The sequence below is a fragment of the Camelus ferus genome, chromosome 20 (genome assembly GCF_009834535.1).
Source record: "Camelus ferus isolate YT-003-E chromosome 20, BCGSAC_Cfer_1.0, whole genome shotgun sequence".
NCBI classification, from domain to species: domain Eukaryota; kingdom Metazoa; phylum Chordata; class Mammalia; order Artiodactyla; family Camelidae; genus Camelus; species Camelus ferus.
In genome coordinates this window covers 21,575,820-21,598,049 of record NC_045715.1, presented here as the reverse complement: position 1 = coordinate 21,598,049, position 22,230 = coordinate 21,575,820, and the positions used below count along the sequence as shown (strand labels likewise).

Genomic DNA, 22,230 nt, shown 5'->3' with positions numbered 1-22,230 from the left:
ATTCCCACTTTAAGGGAGTTTATATTCTTGTGAAGGGAGATAATAAACATTAAATAAGTTAAATATGGAGAGTATTAACTGGGGATAAATGCTAAGGAGAAGATAGAATAGCAAAGGTATGTATGGACTGAAGGAGAGTGGTGACATTGGACAGTTTGTCCAGGGAAAGTCTCACTGCAAAGGTGAATAAAGACCTGAAAGAGTGAAGGGGAGATATTTGTGGGAGTATCTGGAGGAAGAGTTTCCCAAGCAGAGGAAAGTGTAAGAGTGTAAGCACAAAGCAAAGATATTGAAATATTGAAAAAATTAGAGCAAGTGATCAAATGGCTGTGGGAAGAGGGTAGAGGTGGAGTCCCAGGGACTTCACTGAAGAGCCTAGTTAAGGATTAGAGATACAAGAGAACCCATGGCAGAGTCTAGGTGCAACTGAATTTGAACTGCTGAAGAAAACTCTTGAGGAGTTTTGGAGACTGGAATCAGCGGATAAAATTTGGAGAAAAAAAGAAGAGGAACCTACTCTGCAAAAACCCTGGCTCAGTTTTATTGGTCTATATAAATTATCAAGTCAACAAAAAATGTCTTCCTCTTTCGGTACTAGACACTCTCAGGTTGTTTTGCACGAAGAGAAATTTTTTAAAAAATCTTAATTTCCCATTTATCAATTGATTTTCTGTGTATTTGTAATTATTTGTGCATTTATTCAAATAATCAAATGAACAACTGCAACTAAAGTATTGTTTTAATCCCAAAGGACTAGAGTCCAGAGTCTCCTGCCCTGTTTCTTATTAATTCCGTACTCCGCCTTGCTACAGAGCTCAGGAGCAAAAAACCTGATTCACGTGGCTGAAACTTCTCTGTGATTCAGGGATATTGCCCTGGCTGGTGTAATATCTTCCCCCTGTGTTTGTAGAGGGAACACAAAGACATTTCAAAATCCTGCCAACACAACTCAGAAACAAGTTGGGAATTTTCTTTGGGCCACGAGTAACAGACGTAAAACTATTTGCTTCCTAAAATGGTGATTTACCCAATAGATCACCATATAAAATTATATATGAAGAATGAGAATTATGAAGGTGAGTTTTATTTTTTGATACTACTGTGTGTGTGTGTGTGTGTGTGTGTGTGTGAAAGAGAAAGAGAAAAGGAAAGAGAGAGAGTGCTTATATGTCTAACGCTTCTAAGAAAAGTACTTGAGTCACAAACATAGAGCAGACCTCAGGGTACAAGGCATAAGACTTGGATCTTTTACTTTCTCAGATCTGTTCAACCTGACTTCCATGTACCCTTTTCTATATGTCACTAGAACGTCATTTATTTCAAATATATAACTAGAAATTAGCAATTAATAAGTGTGATATATGAATTCTAAAGTCATGAAAAATTACCTCATAGGACTGAAAACCAACATTCTCATACTGGCCACTCTGTGTAATAATGAAATAAAGGCTTCTTTTAAGGAACATGTTGTTGCAGAATTCCAAGATGCTTTTAATATTCGTGATGAATACATTTTAATGTGCAGTAGTTGCATTTTAGGAGTAGAGATTCAACCTATAGTGGTCAATATTCTAATTCACAGTAAGTCCTGAAAAAAATTGATATATAATGAGACTGTGGGTAAGTAATTAACCTTCTCTGATTGGAAAAATGAACAATCAAGGACAACTCATAAACAGACAGAGATTAGAAAAAAGTTATTTCTGGCCATCAGTGGGGTATCATTCAAATTATCCTAACGTAAAGATTTATATTATGTTCTAAAAACATTTCATGCAAGAATATGGCATTGGACTACTTTGATGTTAACTTTAAGCATTTAATTGAGTTGCAATATTTAATGAACATCTTTTTGTTGTTGTTATATTTTCAGTAGAATTGTTGAAGTGTGCAGGTAAGTTTCCTCTGTGTTTTCTTATGTACAAGACCATATATTATGCAGAAATATTTTTGCTATTATTGACTAATCTTTTTAGAATCTAAAATTATGCAAATATAACAGGAAATAGTGTAATTTGTTATGTTTTCTCCATCAGTGATAATTATATATAATTTTTAAAATTTAACACAATTTTTCTCATTGCCTTACTTATTATGATTATATATATATATGTCATATAGATAACAGATTAATTTCAAAGCAATATTCAGTAGTGGAAAAATATGAGGATAAAAAAGTGACAGAGATTGAGTCATATGGACAGAAGTGGCTGTAGGAAACAATGTTGTTATAGAAATAAAAATTAATTTATATTCAAAATGAATGAAGTGGTACATATTATCCATGCTGTAGAAAATTGAAGAACATTTATTGAAAAATGAGCAGCTGATTTAGTAATAAGTCATTGCTGTTGATCATTGCCAATGAATTTACAGTGTAATACTAGGAGAAAAAGTGTAATTGTACATGATAGATAAGACAAAGGCAGGTGATCTGGTCACTTTCTGAGGAAGAAGATTGGATGCAAGAACAAAGGTACCAATAGATATGACCATTTACCTAGAAATGGACCAAAACTTCCTTCTTGAACAGTACCAATAGTAATTATGTAAATAAGTCCAATTCTCTCAGGCATTTGAGAGATAAGTAGAGAATTGCAGGTCCCTAGCAAGAAGATGATAATATAAACAAAAAGAAGTGAGAATATAATTGAGTCATATTATAGCCAGTTCAATTAAGTAAAGATGGGTTTATCTCAGTTACTTAAACTCTTGCAAATTTTGGAATTTATCTCAATTATTTAAATAATTATTTAAGAAAACACCAAATAAATAATCTGAATGACATGTAAGACCATATTATTACCTTCAAATGCACTTTCTGAAAAAAATTTTAATATGTAAAATTTACATTTGGAATGAATGATTTTTTCATAAAACTTTTAAAGGTTACGCTCCATTTACAGTTAGTTATTATAAACTATTGGCTGTATTCCCCACACTGTATAATACATCCTTGTAGCCTGTCTTACACCCAGTAATTTGTACCTCCTACTCCCTCCCCCTATTTTTCCCCTCCCCCCTTTAAAAATTGTATTAAAAAATGAATGAATGAGTTTTTTTCATGTAGGCTTTCAAAGTAAAGGTCAGACTCAAAGATTAAAAAAGATGTTTCCTGTTTATTGTTCATTTCTCAGATTCCTGCTTTTTGTCATAAAATTTGATTCTCTTGGATGTGATTCTGTCTCTGCATATAGTGATGCATGTACCTCATCAAATAAAATTTCAGATTTCATCTTTTATATATTATTTTAAAGTAATGATTGTACTCATTTTGATTTCTAGGAAATCAATTGGAAAAGACAGGTGAGTCCTTTTATTACTCTTTATACAAAATTCTGTTGGATTCTTAGTCAAATTTAAATCTTGAGGTAACTCATCGCTTAAGCTCTATTAGTTTTCAGTTAGATGTTTTAAATAATTAAGTGAAACACGCACAATTGAAATATTTAAGTGTATTATTTTTTACTATATATTTTTAACTGAGGTATATTTTTACTTTTTTACTATATGTCTTTAATTGAGGTTTAACTGAGGTATATATTTTGAATTGATTTATAATATAGTAGTTTCAAATATAGAACATATTGATTTGACATTTTTATAGATTTTACTCCATTTAAATTATTATATAATATTGGCTATATTCCCTGAGCTGTGCATTACATTCTTGTATCTTATCTATTTTATACCTGGTAGTTTGTACCTCTTAATCCCCTTCCCCTATCTACCCTCTTCCCCCAGCTTTCTTCCCACTTATAACCGCTAGTTTATTCTCTGCATCTGTGTCTGTTTCTCTTTTGTTATATTTGTTTTGTTTTTTAGATTCTACATAAAAGGGAAAATATACAGTATTTTTATTTCTGTAACTTATTTCACTAAGCAGAATACCATGTTGTTGCAAATGGAAAAATTTCATTCTTTTTTATGGCTGAGAATATTCCATACACATGTATGTATGTGTATATATACTTATATACATACATCTCTATATGTTTATATATATGCATCTTCTTTATTCATTCATTTGTTGATGGACACTTAGGTTGCTTCCATATCTTGGTTATTGTAAATAATGATGCTGTGAACACTGGAGAAGGCGTATAACATTAGTGTTTTCATTTTATTTGGATACACACCCAGGAGTAAAATTGCTGGATCATATGGTGATTCTATTTCTAAGTTTTTGAGGACCCTCCATAATGCTTTCCATAGTAGCTGTACCAATTTACATTTTCACCAGCAGTGTATTGTATTTTCCTTTTCTCCACATCATCGCCAAAATTTATTATTTGTTGTCTTTTTGATGATAGCCATTCTAACAGGTGTGAGGTTTTGTGGTTTTGATTTGCATTTTCCTCATGATTAGTGATGTTAGCATCTTTTCACGTGCCTGCTGGCCATCTGTATGTCTTCTTTGAAAAAAGTGCCTACTTAAGTCCTCTGCGCATTTTTAATCAGGTTGGGTTTTTTTTGATGTTGGTTTGTGTTTGTTTTTTGATGTTGAGTTGTTTATGTATTTTGGATATTAACACCTTATCAGTCATATCATTAGTAAATATTTTCTCCCATTCAGTAGGTTGTCTTTTCATTTTGTCAATGATTTACTTTGCTGTGCAAAAGCTTTTAAGTCTAATTAGGTCCCATTTGTTTATTTTTGCTTTTATTTCCTTTGCTTTGGGAGACAGATCCAGAAAAAATATTGCTATGATTTATATCAAAGAGGGTTCTGCCTGTGTTTTCTTCTAGCAGTTTTATGGTTTCTGGTCTTATTTTTAGGTCTTTAATCCAGTTTAAGTTTATTTTTTTATATGGTGTGAGAAAATATTCTAATTTTATTCTTTTAGTGAGCAGGAGTGAAAGTTCCAGCTCTCCACTTTGCCTTCATTGACACCAACCAGAAGGGGAAAGGGTACATTGTTAGTTAAGTGAAGGTGAATGTGTAGGCTCCTCAGTCTTTGCTGAATAGTGGGAGTGGGGACCCAGTTTCCTCTGTGGTGCTGGGTTGCAGTAGGGGGGGTTATTGTCTAAAAGTTTTTGTTTTGTGAGGCTCCCCTTTCTTGGCCTTTTGACCACAAAGAACAGGTTTCCTTTGGGAATTAATTTTAAATTCTGTAATTTTTCTTATAGTTGCCTTACTGTAATCTGAAAGTATTGTGATGAGTGCTAGGCTGATAATGCCAACATCTATTGTTATCTTTTAGCACAGCTACAGTATCACTGCATAATAAATAAATATAATTCAATAATAAAATAATCCACACTTCAATATACCTTAAAATATTTTATTCAAAGTCTACTTTTTTTCCCCCTTTACTTGTTTTGACATGATTGGCATTCCCTAGTAATAAAACAAAGATATAAAATAAAGTGTTGCCGTGCTGTGATAGTCCAGCCACTCACAATGATACTGAATTACAACTGTGTCACTGTGCTACAAACAATCTTGATGCAACTACTCATCTCTGTTATTGTAGTGAAAAAACAGCCATAGACCACATGTACATGAATAAGCATAGCTGAATTCAAAGGACAGCAAAGTTTGAACCTATTTTTGTGTCACAAATACTATTCTTTTCATTTTTTCAATGATCCAAAAATGTGAAATCCATTCAAAATCACAAGCCTTCCAAAAATATATGTCAGACTTGATTTGGCCTGTGGGCCATGGTCAGCCAACCTGCCTTACAACATGTTTTGTTTCATAGGACATAGCAAAGTGGTGAGGGCATCTCTGGAATTTGGAAGCAATTCCCTCATTTACTGTTGTGAGGTGTCCACACTCAACAATCCTTCACAACACACAGGAGAAGCATCTCCCTAACCCTTGGCCTGTCCTGAGATATTCAGCTCCACATTGTCTTCTGAGTGGCTGCTACAATCCACCCCTGTGATACTTAGAAGTAACGAGATCCCTCAAGTCTATTTATGAAGACTGAAACCTAGTCATAGACCTGCAGGTTACTCAAAGTATGGAATAAAACTTCTGTTGTAGAAACAGCAATAGGATTGATATGGACGTTAATAAGAAAACTCCCTGGCATGCATTTTTCAGGATATCACCTCAAAACAGATGATGTAGACACCTTCCTTGGACCTTGCCTTCTCTACCTCTTAGGGGCGTTCTTTATTACTTATGTATTCTGGAAGGAATACCACGAAAATGGTAAGTTACCAAATATTTAAATAATTGAAATCATGATATCTTAAGAGAACTGTCTACCACTCACACATTTTGACATGTTTCTTGAATAGTGATGGTAACAAAGATGAGCAGGATCTGACCTTCACATTATAAAAGCAGAATTGGAGGCAAGAGATGTGACAGTCTCACTCTATTGTTTACTTTTCACTTTTGATAGGAACTCATTTATTTAGTTCTAGACAATATGGATTAGGAAAATTTTGACAAACTGCAATTCATCACGTGTATCATTCCCACAAATTGCAAAGTTTCTGAAAACACTTCTTTAAAATTAACAGAATGAATGAATGAATAAATAAACAGTTGAAATTTCTTAGGGTAACAGAAACTAGAAAAAATAGCCAAATCAAAATTTTAGAACTGAAAAATATAATATCTGAAATTTAAATATAACAGATGGTAAATGACAAAGTAAAAAAGACTAGAAACTGGAGGACAAATCTATAGAGTTTTTAAAATCTAAAGAATAGAAAAGAAAATAAATTTAAACAATGAACAGAGCTGTGGAGAAACTAAGATAATATCAAAACTTCTAACACAAAAATCACGAGATTCCCAGAGGAAAGAGCAAGATTGAGGTATAAGATATATTTGAAGAAGAATGTCAAAAATTTCTCAAACTTGGTGAAGATTTAAATTAAAGGTTGCAAAGTGCTCGGCAATATACAAGCAGAATAAACTCCAAGAATAACTACATGCCTAGATATATCACAGTCATATTTCTTGGAAACCGAAGATAAATAAGTAATTCCTGAAAGTATCTAAAGGAAAACAACAGAGGAGAAATTATTCAAGATTAGGTGGTTTCACATTCAGAAATCACAGGAGCAAGAATACAGTGAAGCAACACCATTAAAATGCTGAGTGAGAAGACTGTCAACCCAGAATTCTAGATATTCAGTGAAAAAGACTTCAATAAAGAACAAAATGAAGACAATCATGCGTGGAAGAAAGCAATGTCAAGGAGTTTGTTATCAGAATGTTTGATGAGAAATTCTAAAGGAAGTTCTGCAAGGTTAAGGGAAATGGCACGAGAGGGAGTAAGAGAGAGAAAGGGAGGACCATCGTGGGTAGAGATAAGATGAAGAGTTTATCAATTCTGAAAGTAAAAAATTTCTTCTTTTTTTTTTTTTTAGAAAACATGAAGAAAGAGAAAGGTGTTTTATCTTCATCCATATACAAAGGATTTAATTAATCTAATTAATTTAACCTAATCAATTTGAACCTCAATTCATTTGTGAGTTATATCAGTTTATTGGAAACAAATGAATATGTCTAGTCTGATTATTCAGAGAAAGGAAGTAAAAGGAGAGTTTATCTCCACCCAAAAGGAAAATAAGTAATTGAAGAAAAATCAGACCTAGATTATATAAAAGCAATGTTCTTGGTAACTTGGCATTATGTAGAATAGAATTTTGCCTGTAAAAGGATTAACACTTGACGCTCTGTAATTTTATTTGTGAATTACTTTAAATATTTTAATCAATATTTATCTTATTTGTTTTGCAGAGAAAATAAAAGGAAATGGTGAGTTTCAAATTTTGATTCACTTACAAAGATATCATTGCAGCAAAGCCAGTTTTAGACAATAACAAGGAAAGGATTCCAATATCTTCACATTAGGTAGAATAGAACTTTCCCTTAGTATATCAGTCTGCTGTCTGCCTCTGTGAATTTACCTATTCTGGTAGGATCTCATATGCATGGGATTATACAATATGCCACCTTTATGTCTGCCTCCTTCTTTCACTTGCATAAAGTTTTTGAGGTTCACTCATGTTGTAGCATGGATCATTACTTCGTTCCTGAGTAATGATGAGTCATACTTCATTGTATGGGTATACCACATTTTGTTTATCCACAAACTGTTGGTGAGCATTTGGGCTTTGCATACATTATGATCATTGTGAATGGTGTTACTTTGCATATTTCTATATATGTATTTGTTTTAATGCCTGTTTTCAACTTGGGGGCTTTATACCTAGCAATTGCTGCATCATACGATAAACTTCGTTTAACTTTTTGAGCATCTGCAAAACTGTTTCCCATAGAGATGGCACCATTTTACATTACAACTAGCAATGTATTAGAATTCCAGTTTCTCTGCAATCTCAACAACACTTGTTACTTTTCATTTTTTAAAATTATAGCCATACTATGGCCTGTAAAGTGGTATCTCATTGTGGTTTTGATTTTTATCTCCCTAATGACAAAAGAAGTTGGGCATTTTTTCGTATGCTAGTTGACCATTTGTACATCTTCCTTGGAGAAATGTCTGTCCAAGTCCTTTGCTCATTTTGAAACTGGGTTCTTTTTGTTATTGAGCAATCAGAGTTTTTTTTTCTATATGTACTCTTGATACTAAGCCCTTAAATTCATAATTTGCAAATATTTTGTCCCTTTCTGTATCTTGTCTCTTCACTTTCTGATCTTTTGATGCACAGAAGTTTTCGATTTTTATTAAGTTTAAATTATCTGTTGTTTTTTTTTCCTTTGTTGCTTGTGCATTGGTGTCATTTCTAAGAATCCATTTCAAATGCAAGGACATAAAAATGTACCATTATGTTTTCTTTTAAGAGTTTTACAGTTTTAAGCTTTTGCATTTAGGTCTGACTCATTTTGAGCACATATTATGAATGCAATAGAACATAAAAACGAATAAGAGAGGCTTACATATATGAATTAATATTTGTAGCAATATAAGTGTCGTAGTAGAATAAAGGAGCCAAGATGTTAAATCACTAATTAGATTTTCAAATAATGTGGTTGAAATAAGAATAAAAAATATGATATACTATGTTTAACTTCTTCAGGGTCTGTCAAACTCTTTACACAGTCTTGCTGTGCATTACACAGTGTTATACAGTACTACATAGTATCTCGGGGTGCTGCTTTACCCTAATGCTTTTTCCTTTCACTGAAAATATCTTTCCCTAATAATAAAATACACAGGTAAATGTGTGACCTGTTTTTTTCCTCTTTTTTCACATATCAAGTTAAATTGAAAGAAAATAAACTGTAATATTGATGAATCATTGGAGTAGGTTGGTTAAAAATAACAAACAATTATATGCTTAAAACTTCTCTACCTAGGATACCTGGTAATGGGAGAATTATATTTTAATAAAGGTCAAAACAAACAATAACAAAGACAATGAGAGAGGGGCCATACGCAGAAAAAATAGTTTTAAATGTCGTATAAAACAGAATAGGGACTTTAGTACATAGCACAGCAACTAGGATCATGAAACAGAAGAGGAAGTCTACTTCTAACCCATATAAACCTTTATAAGCTCCAGACATATCCATGCCAAAGGCAATGAAGAATGAGAGTGTGTTGTGGAGTTGAAAATAGTGTGTAAAGGAAAGCAAGTTATATGAATTTTACTGCCATATACTCTTAATAATCTAGGAACTTGCACATCACACAAACAAAAGACAACTAACACTTCACCTTTATAAAAATTGAATTGCTCTAAAGAAAAAAAAACAACTCTTCACTATCTGTTACTTAGATGATCTCCAAAATAATGGCTAGCTCTGCCTCTTACCATTTAGGATCTCACCTTTTCATCACGCTGTTTCCAGGGACAGAGGATGTCCAGTTTACTTTTAAATATTAATTCATTACTAAGCCTCATCGATCATTTGACATGCTGTTTAACACAGAAGATGAAAAGCTATTCTTTAAAATGATGCTGAAGTGCCCAGAGATAATACAGAAAACAGAACGGATTATTGCATTAGATAAAATCATTAATTTTCATATCAGACAGACTTTGGATGAAGTTCTGACTCTGAAATAAGTAACTGTGGGGAACTCAGCAAGTAACATGTCCTTGCTCTAACCTCAGTTTACCCTTCTGCATAAGTGTAATACTTATCCAGAGCACTTCTGATGACAAAATGTAATGGTACTTCTAAAACATGTTTCACAGAGTCTCGTACAGCGAAAGCAATCAAGGAATGTCAATAGTAATTGTGGTCACGGCAGTGACGATGGTGATGATGATGATAACAACGATGTTATTATGTCTAAAATCACTGTGGGATTTTTAAGTTCAATAATGATAAATTAAAAATTTTTAATCTACTTTACCTTTTGGCATAAAGCAACGTTGACTCTTGTATATTTCACAGTGAAATACTTAGAAAATAAATATAATTTTCCCCTTTGAAATGGCTAACCTATTATATTTGGAATAGGTAGAGAGATTTAGGGAAGATTTTTGTGTTTCTTTTGTTTCTGTTTCATAGTGATTTTTATATTACTCCTTTTATTTTTCAGATCAACTTAGGAAAGAAAATGGTAAACTTTAATGACTCTTTACAAAATATGATCTTCCTATTGGCTGTTTCATAAGAATTCTTATATTACTCTTCTTATTTTTTCAGATCAACTTAGGAAAGAAAATGGTAAACTTTAATGACTCTTTACAAAATATGATCTTCCTATTGGCTGTTTCATAAGAATTCTTATATTACTCTTTTTATTTTTTCAGATCAACTTAGGAAAGAAAATGGTAAACTTTAATGACTCTTTACAAAATACGATCTTCCTATTGGCTGTTTCATAAGAATTCTTATATTACTCTTTTTATTTTTTCAGATCAACTTAAGAAAGAAAATGGTAAACTTTAACGACAATTTATAAGATGTTATCTTTCTATAGTGATTTTTCTTGCTTCTTCCCTTTTCCATTTCTCCTACTTCCTCTATATAATTTTCACTTTTGTGATTTTTATTCATTCTTACTATCTTACAACTTCTGTTACTTGTTTCTCTCTTAATTCTCCCATTGGTTAACTCACTTTTCCCACTCACCCTTCTTTCTCTACTGTATTATTTTTTGGTTGTCTCCATGATGCTAACAGTAACTCCTTCTCATGGCTCTGAGATGAGTGAAATTCTAATATGAGAACATATTTGAAAGAACTCTCATGGTACTTACTACGCCCACAATCTGATTCTAAGTAAAACTTTAAAGCTCTTCTATGCAAGATACTTTTTAAAAAATACGGTAGGTTGTTCCTTGTAGAGAACGCCACTGTTCTCCACCTTGTGACTGAAGCCTCAACTGGCTGGACTAGGGGTGGAGATTTACAGCATAGTGATAAGAAGTCTTCATTTTGCAGGTTAGCAGACCTGGGTTCAAATCATTGGTCTGTCCATTTACCAACAGAAACTTAACCCCTTTGATTCTCAGATCTTTTGTGAACAGAACAGCATTACATCACAGTTACTTTGTGAGTATTGATTAATTACTTAAAGCCCTTAGCATATATTTAAGTCATTGGAAATGCTGAATAAATTGTAACTTCTATCGCACAGATGATGTATAGCATGACAACACTGCAGGTGATGATAATCACGAACATCAGCATTCTAAATTAGTTTAAAAAGAATACTTCATGGGGGGATTTGATAAGTTCCCTCTTGAATTTTAACTGTAAAATTGTCTATATTATCTATTATCTATATTAACATGTAATATGTTTTCTTCTTTTCTTTTTTTTTGAAACGTGTTATAAAAGAGAGAATGGAGGGTTTTTTAAAACCTTAATAAGCTAATATATGTCATTGTGTGTAATCTTTCCAAACAACTTTAATTTTTCTTTCTCTGTAACATTAAAATGGGCTTTTCACTTTTGTTTTTCAGGAAACTTGCGGAAGGAAATTGGTAAATGTGTTCTAATAGTTAAATACTTACAAGATTATGTCAGACTCTGGTGATCCCTTGCCTCACTTCATTCTTTCCCCTTAGCTCCTTATTTTAGGTATCTTCTGCATTTCCCTGTTGGCTTTTTATATTGCAGCTATCATGTTAGGAATAATTTACCTGCTTACCTTGCTTAAGTGCTTAAAATCATGTGATTCAACTTAATTTTATCCATGAAAAACAATTTCAGAAAGGAGCAATGGCTTGATGAATGTGACAGTAATGATTCTAATAAACTCCTCAGAAGAATGCATGTTTTTTTTTTCTGCATCTTCATCTCTTTGAGAGTCCCAGTCTTATGTGTGCATCTCCTTTCAGGTGAGAGGAAAGCTCAATTTAGGAACAGTAAGTAACTCATGGGATCAAATTCCACAAATAATAAGACACTTAACCCTTCTCCAAACCTCCTTTGCAGAAAGAGTCAGGCATAATATGCCACTGCATGTGCTCACTGTGTAGACCCAGAAGTGGAAGGGAATCTGTAACAAAGTCAGTCAATTCATTTTCTTTCCTAATTCAGAATGTCCTTTAATCAAGATGGACATGAAAAAATGTAGCTTTAATGGATATTTCCCAAGTTTTCCTTCCTTTCTCTTCACTTCCCTTACCACTCTTTTCTTTCCTGTTTCACTCTGTCTCCCTCTTCAGTTCTGTATTCCTTCACCTCTGTTCTTCCTAATTCCTTACTTTTCTTCTCTCCTCCTTCTTCCCTTCCTTCCTTCCGTTTTGTCCATTATCCATTCTTTCTGTCTTCATTTCTCAAACTATCTACCTTTCTTTCCATCATTCCCTTATTTTCTTTTCCTCTTTCTCTTGCTTTTTGTTTGATTTTTCTTCTGACTTAATTTTTTCCACACACATACACAAACCAGCCATTTTCAAGTTAAAGGTATGGTGACACTATTGTGAGGAAGGAAAGGGATGGAGAGGTAAATAAGTAACTGAATACTTAGGGAATGATGGTGAAGAGAGAGGAAAAGATATGAGAAGGACCAGGAAAAGGTAATCATATTTTCTCATTTTGTTTACTTGCAGGCTGGCAGAAGACATCATTGTACCCTGGTGAGTACATTGCCCTGAAGAAGATGATTCTAAGATATATTATTAAGCCCCTAAATTCTGTAAAACATCATGCTACTAACTACCACATGACAGAAAAATATATAGAACATAAGTTCTGGTCCATAGAAAACATAGCAAGAATGAGAACTTTTAAAGTATTTTTCTTTTCATCTTTTTCTCACCTGCATCTCACAAGACACTAGTCAATTAAAGCAGATATTAAGAAATGAAAGCAGTATTGATTTTAGTCTAAGAAATTTACTTTTTTTCCTTTTTCACAATTCCTAAGAGGTTTTATATATAAATGTTGATTAATTCTAGCTACTTTTTCAAACAAACATCAAATCCTAGTGGTTGAGCAAACTAGCATGTACCTCTTATGCACACACAAAGATTCCTTGCCAAGAAGCTCCACTTGGTGGATGTCCTCCAAGCACTTATTTTGATCTGGACTCTTCCCCTTGTGTAGCTTCTCAATATGCTAGATGTCCTTTAATTCAAGCCAAAATTTGGGGCGAAGAAAAAAATATGAAGATCACGAAAGAAAAATGTTTTATGGCAGAGGCTGCTTGGTGCTTACCACTTCTGCCTACATAGGCCAGTTCTCATTCATGTGGTTTCACCAAGACACAATGGGAGCTGGGAAATGTTTAGCTTTTTTGTCTAGAAATTAAAAAAAAAAGTAATAAATATTGTTAGAGGTAACCAAAGATCAGTTTAAAGCTCCTTCCCATGTATATAACTCATGCAATCCATCCTCAAAAAGCCTAGCCAAGGGTCCATCCGGTTACTGCAGTTTACTCAAAGGCCAGGATCTCTAGATGTCCAGCCCTCTTCTTTAGGCAGATGTGACTTTTCAGAGCTTGTAATCTGTGTACTTAAGGAGAGGAGTTATCAGCACTCTTCATTATCAGATGAACTGCAGTAAAATGTGGAATAAATTTTTCTATTTGGAATAAGAAAGGAGAAAACAGAAGAGGCATCATGTAACAACAGCACTAAGGACCCCCCCCCCCCCCCCAATCAGGCAGACATCGTGAAGACCCTCTTTTCTGAGGGTGGAAGAATTTTCCTGATTATATGGACCCTTATTTTGTTGTTAAGGTGTATCTTGCTTCTCATTGTCTTTAGTGACTTTTCACTCACGCCCCCTTCAAATGCATTGTATCATAGCACACTTCTCTGTCTTGTGCAAATTCAGTGTTACAAAATATGTGCGTAGCTTTCATGCTTGAAGAATTTGCTAGTTTGACCTTGTTTTTTGAAAAGGCTTTATTGAAGTGTTGTTTACATACTATACATTGGTTCATTTTAAGTGTTCACTCATTTTAAAAAAATTAGTGATTTTTAAAATATTTACATAGTTGTACAGCCATCACCAAATCCATTTTTAGAAGATTTCCATCACCTCAAAGAGATCTCAAGTTTCTGTTTTCAGCCAGTCCTGGTTCCCAGTCCCAGGCAACTGCTAATTCACTTTCTGTTGGTATAGATTTGCCTTTCCTGGACATATACAATTGAAATCATATAATATATGGTCTTTTGTGTCTGGTTTTTTTCACTTAGCATAACGTTTTTGAGAATCACATTTTAGCATGTTTCAGTAGCTGGTTCCTTTTTATTGTCAGGTAGTATCCCATTGTATGGATACGACACATTGTGCTTTTTCATTCCCCAGTTAATAGGCATTAGAACACTTTTACTTCTGAAGTTTTATGAACAATTCTGCTGGAAATATTTATGTACACATCTTTGTGTGAAAATGTGTTTCATTTCTCTTGAATATATACTTAGGAGTGGAAATTCTGAATCATATAGTACATTTATGTTTAATGTTTATTTAAATTGTCAAACTGTTTACCAGAGAGTTTGCACCATTTTACATTTTGAACAGAAATATATGACAACCTTTGTTATTCATAATTTTTATTATAGCCATCTTATTGAATGTGAAATGTATCTCACCACAGTATTAATTTGTATTTCCCTAATGTACAATGATGTTGAATATTATGTCACATGGTTTATAGCCATTTATATGTGTTCCTTAGTGAAATGTTTAACTATTTTGCCGTTTTTTAATTAGCATGTCTTTATGTTATTATTGACTTGTAAGAAATCTTTATATATTTGGATATAAATCTTTTATCAGATAAATGGTTTAAATACATTTTCTCCCCATCTGTGTATTTTTTCTTTCATTTTATTATTGGTGTATTTTGAAAGTTTTTATTTTGATGAGGTCCAATTTATCAGGTTTTTTTTCTTTTCTCATTTTGAGTTTTTGGTGTCATGTATTAGTACTTCTTGCATAACTCAAGATTATCACATTTTTTCCCTAATTTTTTCTACTGAAAAATTTATAGTTTTAGCTGTTACCTTTAGGTCTATAACAAATTTTGAGTTAATCATTTTGTGTGGGTTGAGGGAAAGGTCTAAATACATCTTTTTATTTGTAGGTAGTCAATTGTGTTAACACCAGCTCTTGAAAAGAGTATGCTTTTCCTCATTGAATTGTATTGCCACTTTTTTAAAAAAATCAACTGATCATAAATTGATTTCTGGGTTCAAAATTCTGTCCCACTGATCAATTTGTCTATCTTTAAGCTAATATCACACTGTCTTCATCTCTGTGACTTTATAGTATTTTCTGAAATTGGAAAGTGCAAGTCTTCTCATTTTGAACTTCTTTTAAATGATTAATTTGGCTATTCTGGTTCCTCTGCATTTTCATATGAAATTTAGGATGAGGCTGAAAATTTCTGTGGAAAAATAAAAGCCTGCTGGAATTTTGATAGGAATTTTATTGACTCCATAGATAAATTTGGGATCAACTGCTGTTTCAGTAATAGTGAGTCTTCCTCCTCGTGACTTTGAAATGTTTCTCTTTTTACTCATATCTTCTTTGTGTCACAAATGTTTTGTAGTTTTTTTGTTTACAAGTTTTGTTACTTTTTTATTAAATGTCTTACTGAGCATTTGATGTTTTTATCCACTTGTGAATGGAATTGTTTTCTTAATTTTATTTCAGACTTTTCATTGTTAATATATAGTACTGCAATAGATTTTTGTATATTGATTTTTTTTATCCTATGACTTGCTGAATCCATTTACTTTTTTTAGTTTCAGTAGATTTTGTAGATACTTTTATGATTTTCTGTGGGTAAGATGAGTCAACTATGAATAAAAGGAATTTTGCTTCTTTTTTTCAAATCTGACTTTAAAAAATGGACTATATAGAATTTTCATTATAATGTTGAATAGAAATAGCATAAGCATCCATCCTTGATTCCTATCATGGAGTGAAAGCATTTATTATTTTACCATGACATATTTTTTCAGTTGTAAATTTTTCATAGATAGGCTTTATCAGGTTGAAAAACTTCCCTTCTATTCCTAATTTGTTAATAGTTTTTTAAACAATGAATAGGTATTGGATTTTATCAAATGCTTTAACTGTGCCTATTGAGATGATTATGCTATTTTGTCCATTATTTTATTAGTATTGTTTATTATATTAATTGATTTTTACATGTTAAGCTGATCTTGCATTCTGGGAATGAACCTCACTTGGTGGTGATCTATAATAATTTTTGTATGAGTTGTTATACTAGGTTTACTATTATTTTACTGAGAGTTTTTGCATCTGTATTCATGAGGGATATTTGTGATGTCTTTGTCTGGCTTTAGTACCAGGGTGATACTAGCCTCAGAATGAGAAGGGAAGTGCTCTACCCTCCTCTGTTTTCTAGAAGATTTTGTTGAATATTGGTATTTTTTTATTCTTTAAATGTTTGATGAAACTCACCAATAAAATCATCTGGGCCTGGGAACTTTTTAGTGGGATTTTCAGTGAACAATTCAATTATTTTACTTGTTATGGATCTGTCCAGATTTTCTATTCCTTAAGTCATTTTGAGTAATTTGTGTACCTTGAGGAATTTGTGCATTTCATCTAAGTCTAATTTATTGGCATGCAATTTTAGTAGAAGTTTCATTTGAGCCTTCTAAATTCTGTAGATTCAATAGTCATGTCTCCTCTTTCATATCTGATTTTGAAAACTGGGTTTCTCATTATTATTGAGCAGTCTAGTAAAATTTGCTGATTTTTAAAATAAGCAATATTTGTGTTATTGATTTTCTCTAATGAATTTTGTTTTTCATCACAGGTTTCTAACTTAGTCTTTATTATTTCCTTTTTTTGACTACTTTAAGCTAAGCTTCTCTTTTTTGTTCCTTCAGAGAGAAGCTTAGGCTATTGATTTAAGATAATACTCTTGTTCTACTTAAGACATTTAAAGTTCTAAATTTCCTCTAGGCATTACTTTTAGCTGCATCCAATAAAGTTTGGTAGGTAGCATTTTCATTTTTATTCAATCCAAACTATGTTCAAAAAATTTTTTTGATTTCCTTTTTGATTCACAGATTATTTTTAAATATATTAATTAATATCCAAATGTTGTTTAAATCTAAAATTTCCTTCTGATTTTTATTTCTAGTTTAATTTTTTTGTAACTAGAAATCATCCTTTTATGGGCAGCCTTTTATTAATCATTTAAAATATTTTTTTATGAATGAGTGTTTTTCAATTTGATACATGCCTTTCTCAATTTCCAGCGCTGTAAAGAAGTCATTTTGGACAATTTTTCCAGTCTTAATTGTTGCTTTTGGGGAAGGGATTTGCTGTGCTATTCACTCGACCATTCCAGAAGTACTCTTCATCTTATTTTTGACAACATTTTTCTCCAAATTTAGTGCGCTTCTCATAAATTTCCTTCTAACCAGTTAGTTTCATGTGTCAATAGCTATTTCCAAAGTACAACTGTAGATATATTTGTCAATTTCATTTTTTTCCCCTTATGTGTCTTCTTCATGGTTTCTCTCTTGAAGCTACCTGGTAAAATTGTAAGAAGTCCATCATTGTGATCTTTGCTCATTCTTAACTTTCCCAAGTCATTTGGTTCATTAAAGAAATTGCACTATTCCCTTGTGCTAAAAGTGCACTTTTAATTTCATCTTTTATTTCAGGTGGCCTACAAAAGTGATTGCCATACTTGTTCTGTAAAAGCCAAGATTGTAAATATTTTAAGGTTTGTGGGCTATGTAGTCTCTGTCACAATTACTCAGCTGTGCCCTTTTAGCACAAAAGCAGCTGTAGGCACTGCATAATGAGTTAGTATGGTTGTGTTACAATAAAACTGTATGTACACAAATGACGGGTGGTGGGCTGGATTTGGCTCCTGGGCCAATCTGCTGACTCTTGGTCTAGAAAAAGTTACCTTTTTAAACTCTGAAAATTTACCCATTTTAGGAATTTTTAAAACTCATTTGCACTTACGCTTGAAACAAAGGTGAATATTTTAAAAATGAATTTTTTTTAATAGAATGTTAATAATACACCCAATGAATATTCTCTTTTCAAGTTCATTCCTTTAGGTCCTGTTTAGGGCACAAGATATATTTTTTAAACGGTCATAGGAAACAGTTTTAGCATCTGTTTTGTCTCTTCCTATCATGGATGTCTCCACATGCAGTTAGTTTTATCTGTTTTATCACTCTATTGCCTATGCACGAAACCAGATCACACTTTTTTAAGTGTTGGCTGCAGTATTTCACTTTCATTTTATGATAGCACTTTCTGCCTTGATCAGTGTAATCAACTTTGATTTTTATAAAAAGCAACTCCCATATCTCCGTGGTTTAACCTCACTCAAACTGGTAATATGAGTATACCTGCATCAGTAGTGCTCCTGGGCAACTCTCTTTAAACTAGTAACTCTGAGAACTAGTTTTTTTCTAGTCTTCTGTCTGCTCTGTTTTTAGGGTCTTGCAGTTCTGGTGTTAGGTGGGAAACTGTTAGAATGAGAATGAGGGTGAAAAAATCCACATGAACTATTTTATTGTCAAAACTGGAAGTGGTATGGCTCCCTGCTAAGCACACTTGACTGGCCACAAGTCAGTGACATTGTCTCACCTAAATGCGGTGAAGGTGGTGAGAGGCAGACATGTAATTTTGCTATTTGTTTAAGAAGATAACTGTGTGTTGGGAATATCTGAAGTCTGTACTACATAAAGTATAAGTTAGAAGAATTAATTATTATGATTATATTCAATAAGAAAAGCAGTGGAAACTTTAGTTCAAGCAAAAGTTACAGAATAAAATTGGGTCATTAGCAAAAGAAGTATTGGAAAGAAGAAATTATCTCTTGCACCAGGAAATTCAGATACTAGGTCTGACAATGCATATTTATTTTCTTTTCAGACTGGAGGAAGGAATTTTTCCAGGCTGGTGAGTCATTCCCTGATGACCTAAGAGGGACTCGACTCTTTATTCCCAGGATCAGTCTCAGGATTTGTTGGAAGAAGGCTGATGAAAGCCTCCACATGGGAATATATTCCCATCCCACAAGCTCAAAGATATCTCAGGCTTGTATCTTTGCTTCCAGAATCTCTCTTTTTTAGAGATTAAAAGGGTTATTTTCTTTGCAGTGAATGTTACTCTGGATCCAGTCACAGCTCATCCTGCCCTCATCTTGTCTGAAAAGAACAGACGTATAATCTGGGGAGAGAAGCCTCAAGATCTACCTGAGGATCCACAGAGATTTTACTCCCTTCCCTGTGTGCTGGGTCATCAAGTCATCACTTCAGGGAGATGCTACTGGGAAGTAGAAGTCGGGCACAGTGGAGCCTGGGACCTGGGAATTTGTAGGCCTCATGTAACGAGGAAGGGGAGGATTTGTATAAAACCAGAGGATGGTTTCTGGGCCATCAGGTTTTATAAGGATGAGTACTGGGCACTCACCTCTCCAGAAACACAACTTACTTTAAAGGAGCACCCTGCCACAGTATGTATTTTCCTAGAATATGAGGAGGGGCGTATCTCATTTTATAACATGACAGATAAATCCCACATTCACACCTTGTCTCAAGGATCCTTTGATGGGCCCTTAAGGCCATTTTTCAGACTTTGGTCCAGTGATTCAGGGCATTTGACCATCTGTCCAGTGTCTGTGCCCTTGTACTAGGAGCACCATTTAAGCTGCGGGTCAGTGTGTATTGATGCATTGGATCATGACATGAATTCTCCTATACCAGAAGCAAGTTACTTTTTCTTATTCATTTTTATGCTTCTCCCTATTATTTTATCTCCTTCATAAACAGCTCCCCCAAAGCATGGTGCAGAGTGAAAAACTGTGTGTTGCATGTGGTATGTTTAATGAAATATATAAACATAGACATATATGTATAGACATACTCTCATTTAATGTAATCGTATTATCATTATAAATATACACAAGGAACTAGTGCATGTGATCACCCATACAGTGTTATAATTTCTTTAATATTACAAACTTAAAGTGACAAAGGTAGGAATAAGGGAAGAATAACTTTTTGTTTTATACTCTTTTGTACCTTTGGGTTTTGTACTACATTTAGAAAGTGATATGGAGAAAAATAAAATTAAAAGTTTCAAATAAAAAATAATTCAATTGTTCTCAGTCATCTAACTTATTGACATTCAGAGGGGAAAAGAGGGCACTTAGAACGACAATCTCCAGGTCCATCCATGTTGCTGCAATTGGCATTATTTTATTGTCATTCTAAGTGAAGTAAGCCAGAAAGAGAAAGAAAAATACCATACGGTATCATTTATATGTTGAATCTAAAAAATAATAAAAGACGCAAATGAACTCATTTACAAAATAGAAACAAACTCACAAACATAGAAAACAAACTTATAGTTACCCAGGGGAATGCGGTGGGAAGGGATAAATTGGGAGATTGAGATTTGCAGATACTAACTACTATAGATAAAGTGGATAAACAAATAAGTTTCTACTATATAGCACAGGGAACTATATTCAATATCTTGTAGTAACCTATAATGAAAAAGAATATGAAAATGAATATATGTACATATATGTATGACTGAACAATTATGTTGTACACCAGGGATTGATACAACATTGTAAACTGGCTATACTTCAATAAAAAATAAAATAAAATAAAATAAAATAAAATTGTGCCAAAAATATTAAAAGTCTATTAAAATACTAAAAAGTAAAAAGAAAAAGAAAATATTATGTCTTTCAAAATTCATTTTTCTAAATATTCATGATCAGAAAAATGTTGAACATGTGCAATATCATATAAGTGGATGATTTGGCATTCTCTGATGATAAGCTTACAGGCCACAGGACAAAATTTGAGAAGCAAATGGTCATGTTTGTATATGCTGAATTTGAAGTACAAGCAAGATGACCAAAAGAAGATGTTCTAGAAGTTGTTAAATATATGTCAGGAGCTCAGAATGAACACTTAACATATATAGTTGGAGTATAGGGAAGAGGTTAAGGGCTAGGATGAAGAGAAAGACCCTGTGATTGGCCTATGGCGACCCACAGAAACAAAAAAGAGTGCATGTTCATGGTAATCAAACAAGACTTCAGTGTCACAGGCTTAGTGACCATACATGTCCAATGCTGTGGAGGGTCAAGTTAGTTCAAGTGTCCAAGCAGAGCACGAGAGACCTGGCTAAGGCACTTCAGCAGACTGATGGGGTTTGGAGAGTGCATGGATATTAGGGAAGTGGAAGAGCTGAGTGTAGACCACTCTTCCAAAGAAACACTGACTGTAAAAGAAAGAAAGATATGACAGGATCTAAAACAGAATGCAGGTTAGAAGGAAGGAATTTAGTTTGTGCTTGCTTGAATAGCTTTGCTTAAATTTGTTTTGTTTTTAAATGGGAAACACCAAAACATATGTTTAGGTAGAAAGGAGAGCAGAACTTGAGAGATGGAAGTGATTGGAGAGAAGGTACTACAGGAAGTGATTATGCCTGGGAAAGAACAGAGGCCATGATATTTGAGCCCAGGATTGAAGCCTGAATAAGAAGATGCGTCATGGAAAAGCACTTTAAGGGAGAAGAATATCAGTTTACCAGTGGTTAAAATGCTCACTTAGGCTGCATGTATGAGTTGACTAAAATAATCTGCAGGATTAATGCATCTGGTGGAGAGTTAATGCCACCAGAGGCCAAGACCCTGAGAGAAATACCCTGAAAGCAGAGGGAACAGTACACTCTGGAAAAGAGGGACATCTCCAAGAGCCTGAGATGATGAGAAAGGGCAAGACATTGTAGCATTGTTTGTGCAGGTAATCTTAGAAATTGTTCCAGTTGCACTTTTGCTTCTCAGTTATAATTATGCTCAGGATTTGCCACCATTTGGTCTTTTTGAGAAGG

General features: G+C 33.4%; 1 protein-coding gene across 8 annotated transcripts; it reads left to right on the top strand.

Moving 5' to 3' along the window:
• The first annotated feature begins 794 nt into the window (after positions 1-794).
• Positions 795-20,471, top strand: LOC102507520 (butyrophilin subfamily 1 member A1-like). Of its 8 annotated transcripts, none has more exons than XR_004313517.1 (14): positions 795-1,076; positions 1,874-1,894; positions 3,286-3,306; positions 6,056-6,166; positions 7,715-7,732; positions 10,494-10,514; positions 10,601-10,621; positions 10,815-10,835; positions 11,865-11,885; positions 12,243-12,269; positions 12,960-12,986; positions 18,015-18,076; positions 19,249-19,275; positions 19,476-19,577. XR_004313517.1 is itself a non-coding variant. In XM_032462764.1 (13 exons), the coding sequence occupies exons 1-13, from the start codon at positions 1,016-1,018 to the stop codon at positions 20,009-20,011; spliced, it is 930 nt and encodes a 309-aa protein (XP_032318655.1). In that variant the 5' UTR covers positions 795-1,015; the 3' UTR covers positions 20,012-20,471. The 8 variants fall into 8 exon arrangements, 6 of the variants coding, with proteins under 6 accessions (XP_032318655.1, XP_032318654.1, XP_032318656.1 ...); XR_004313516.1 differs by lacking the exon at positions 19,476-19,577 and adding an exon at positions 17,305-17,336; XM_032462764.1 differs by lacking the exon at positions 18,015-18,076 and having other exon boundaries at positions 1,877-1,894; positions 19,476-20,471.
• Positions 20,472-22,230: the final 1,759 nt, after the last annotated feature.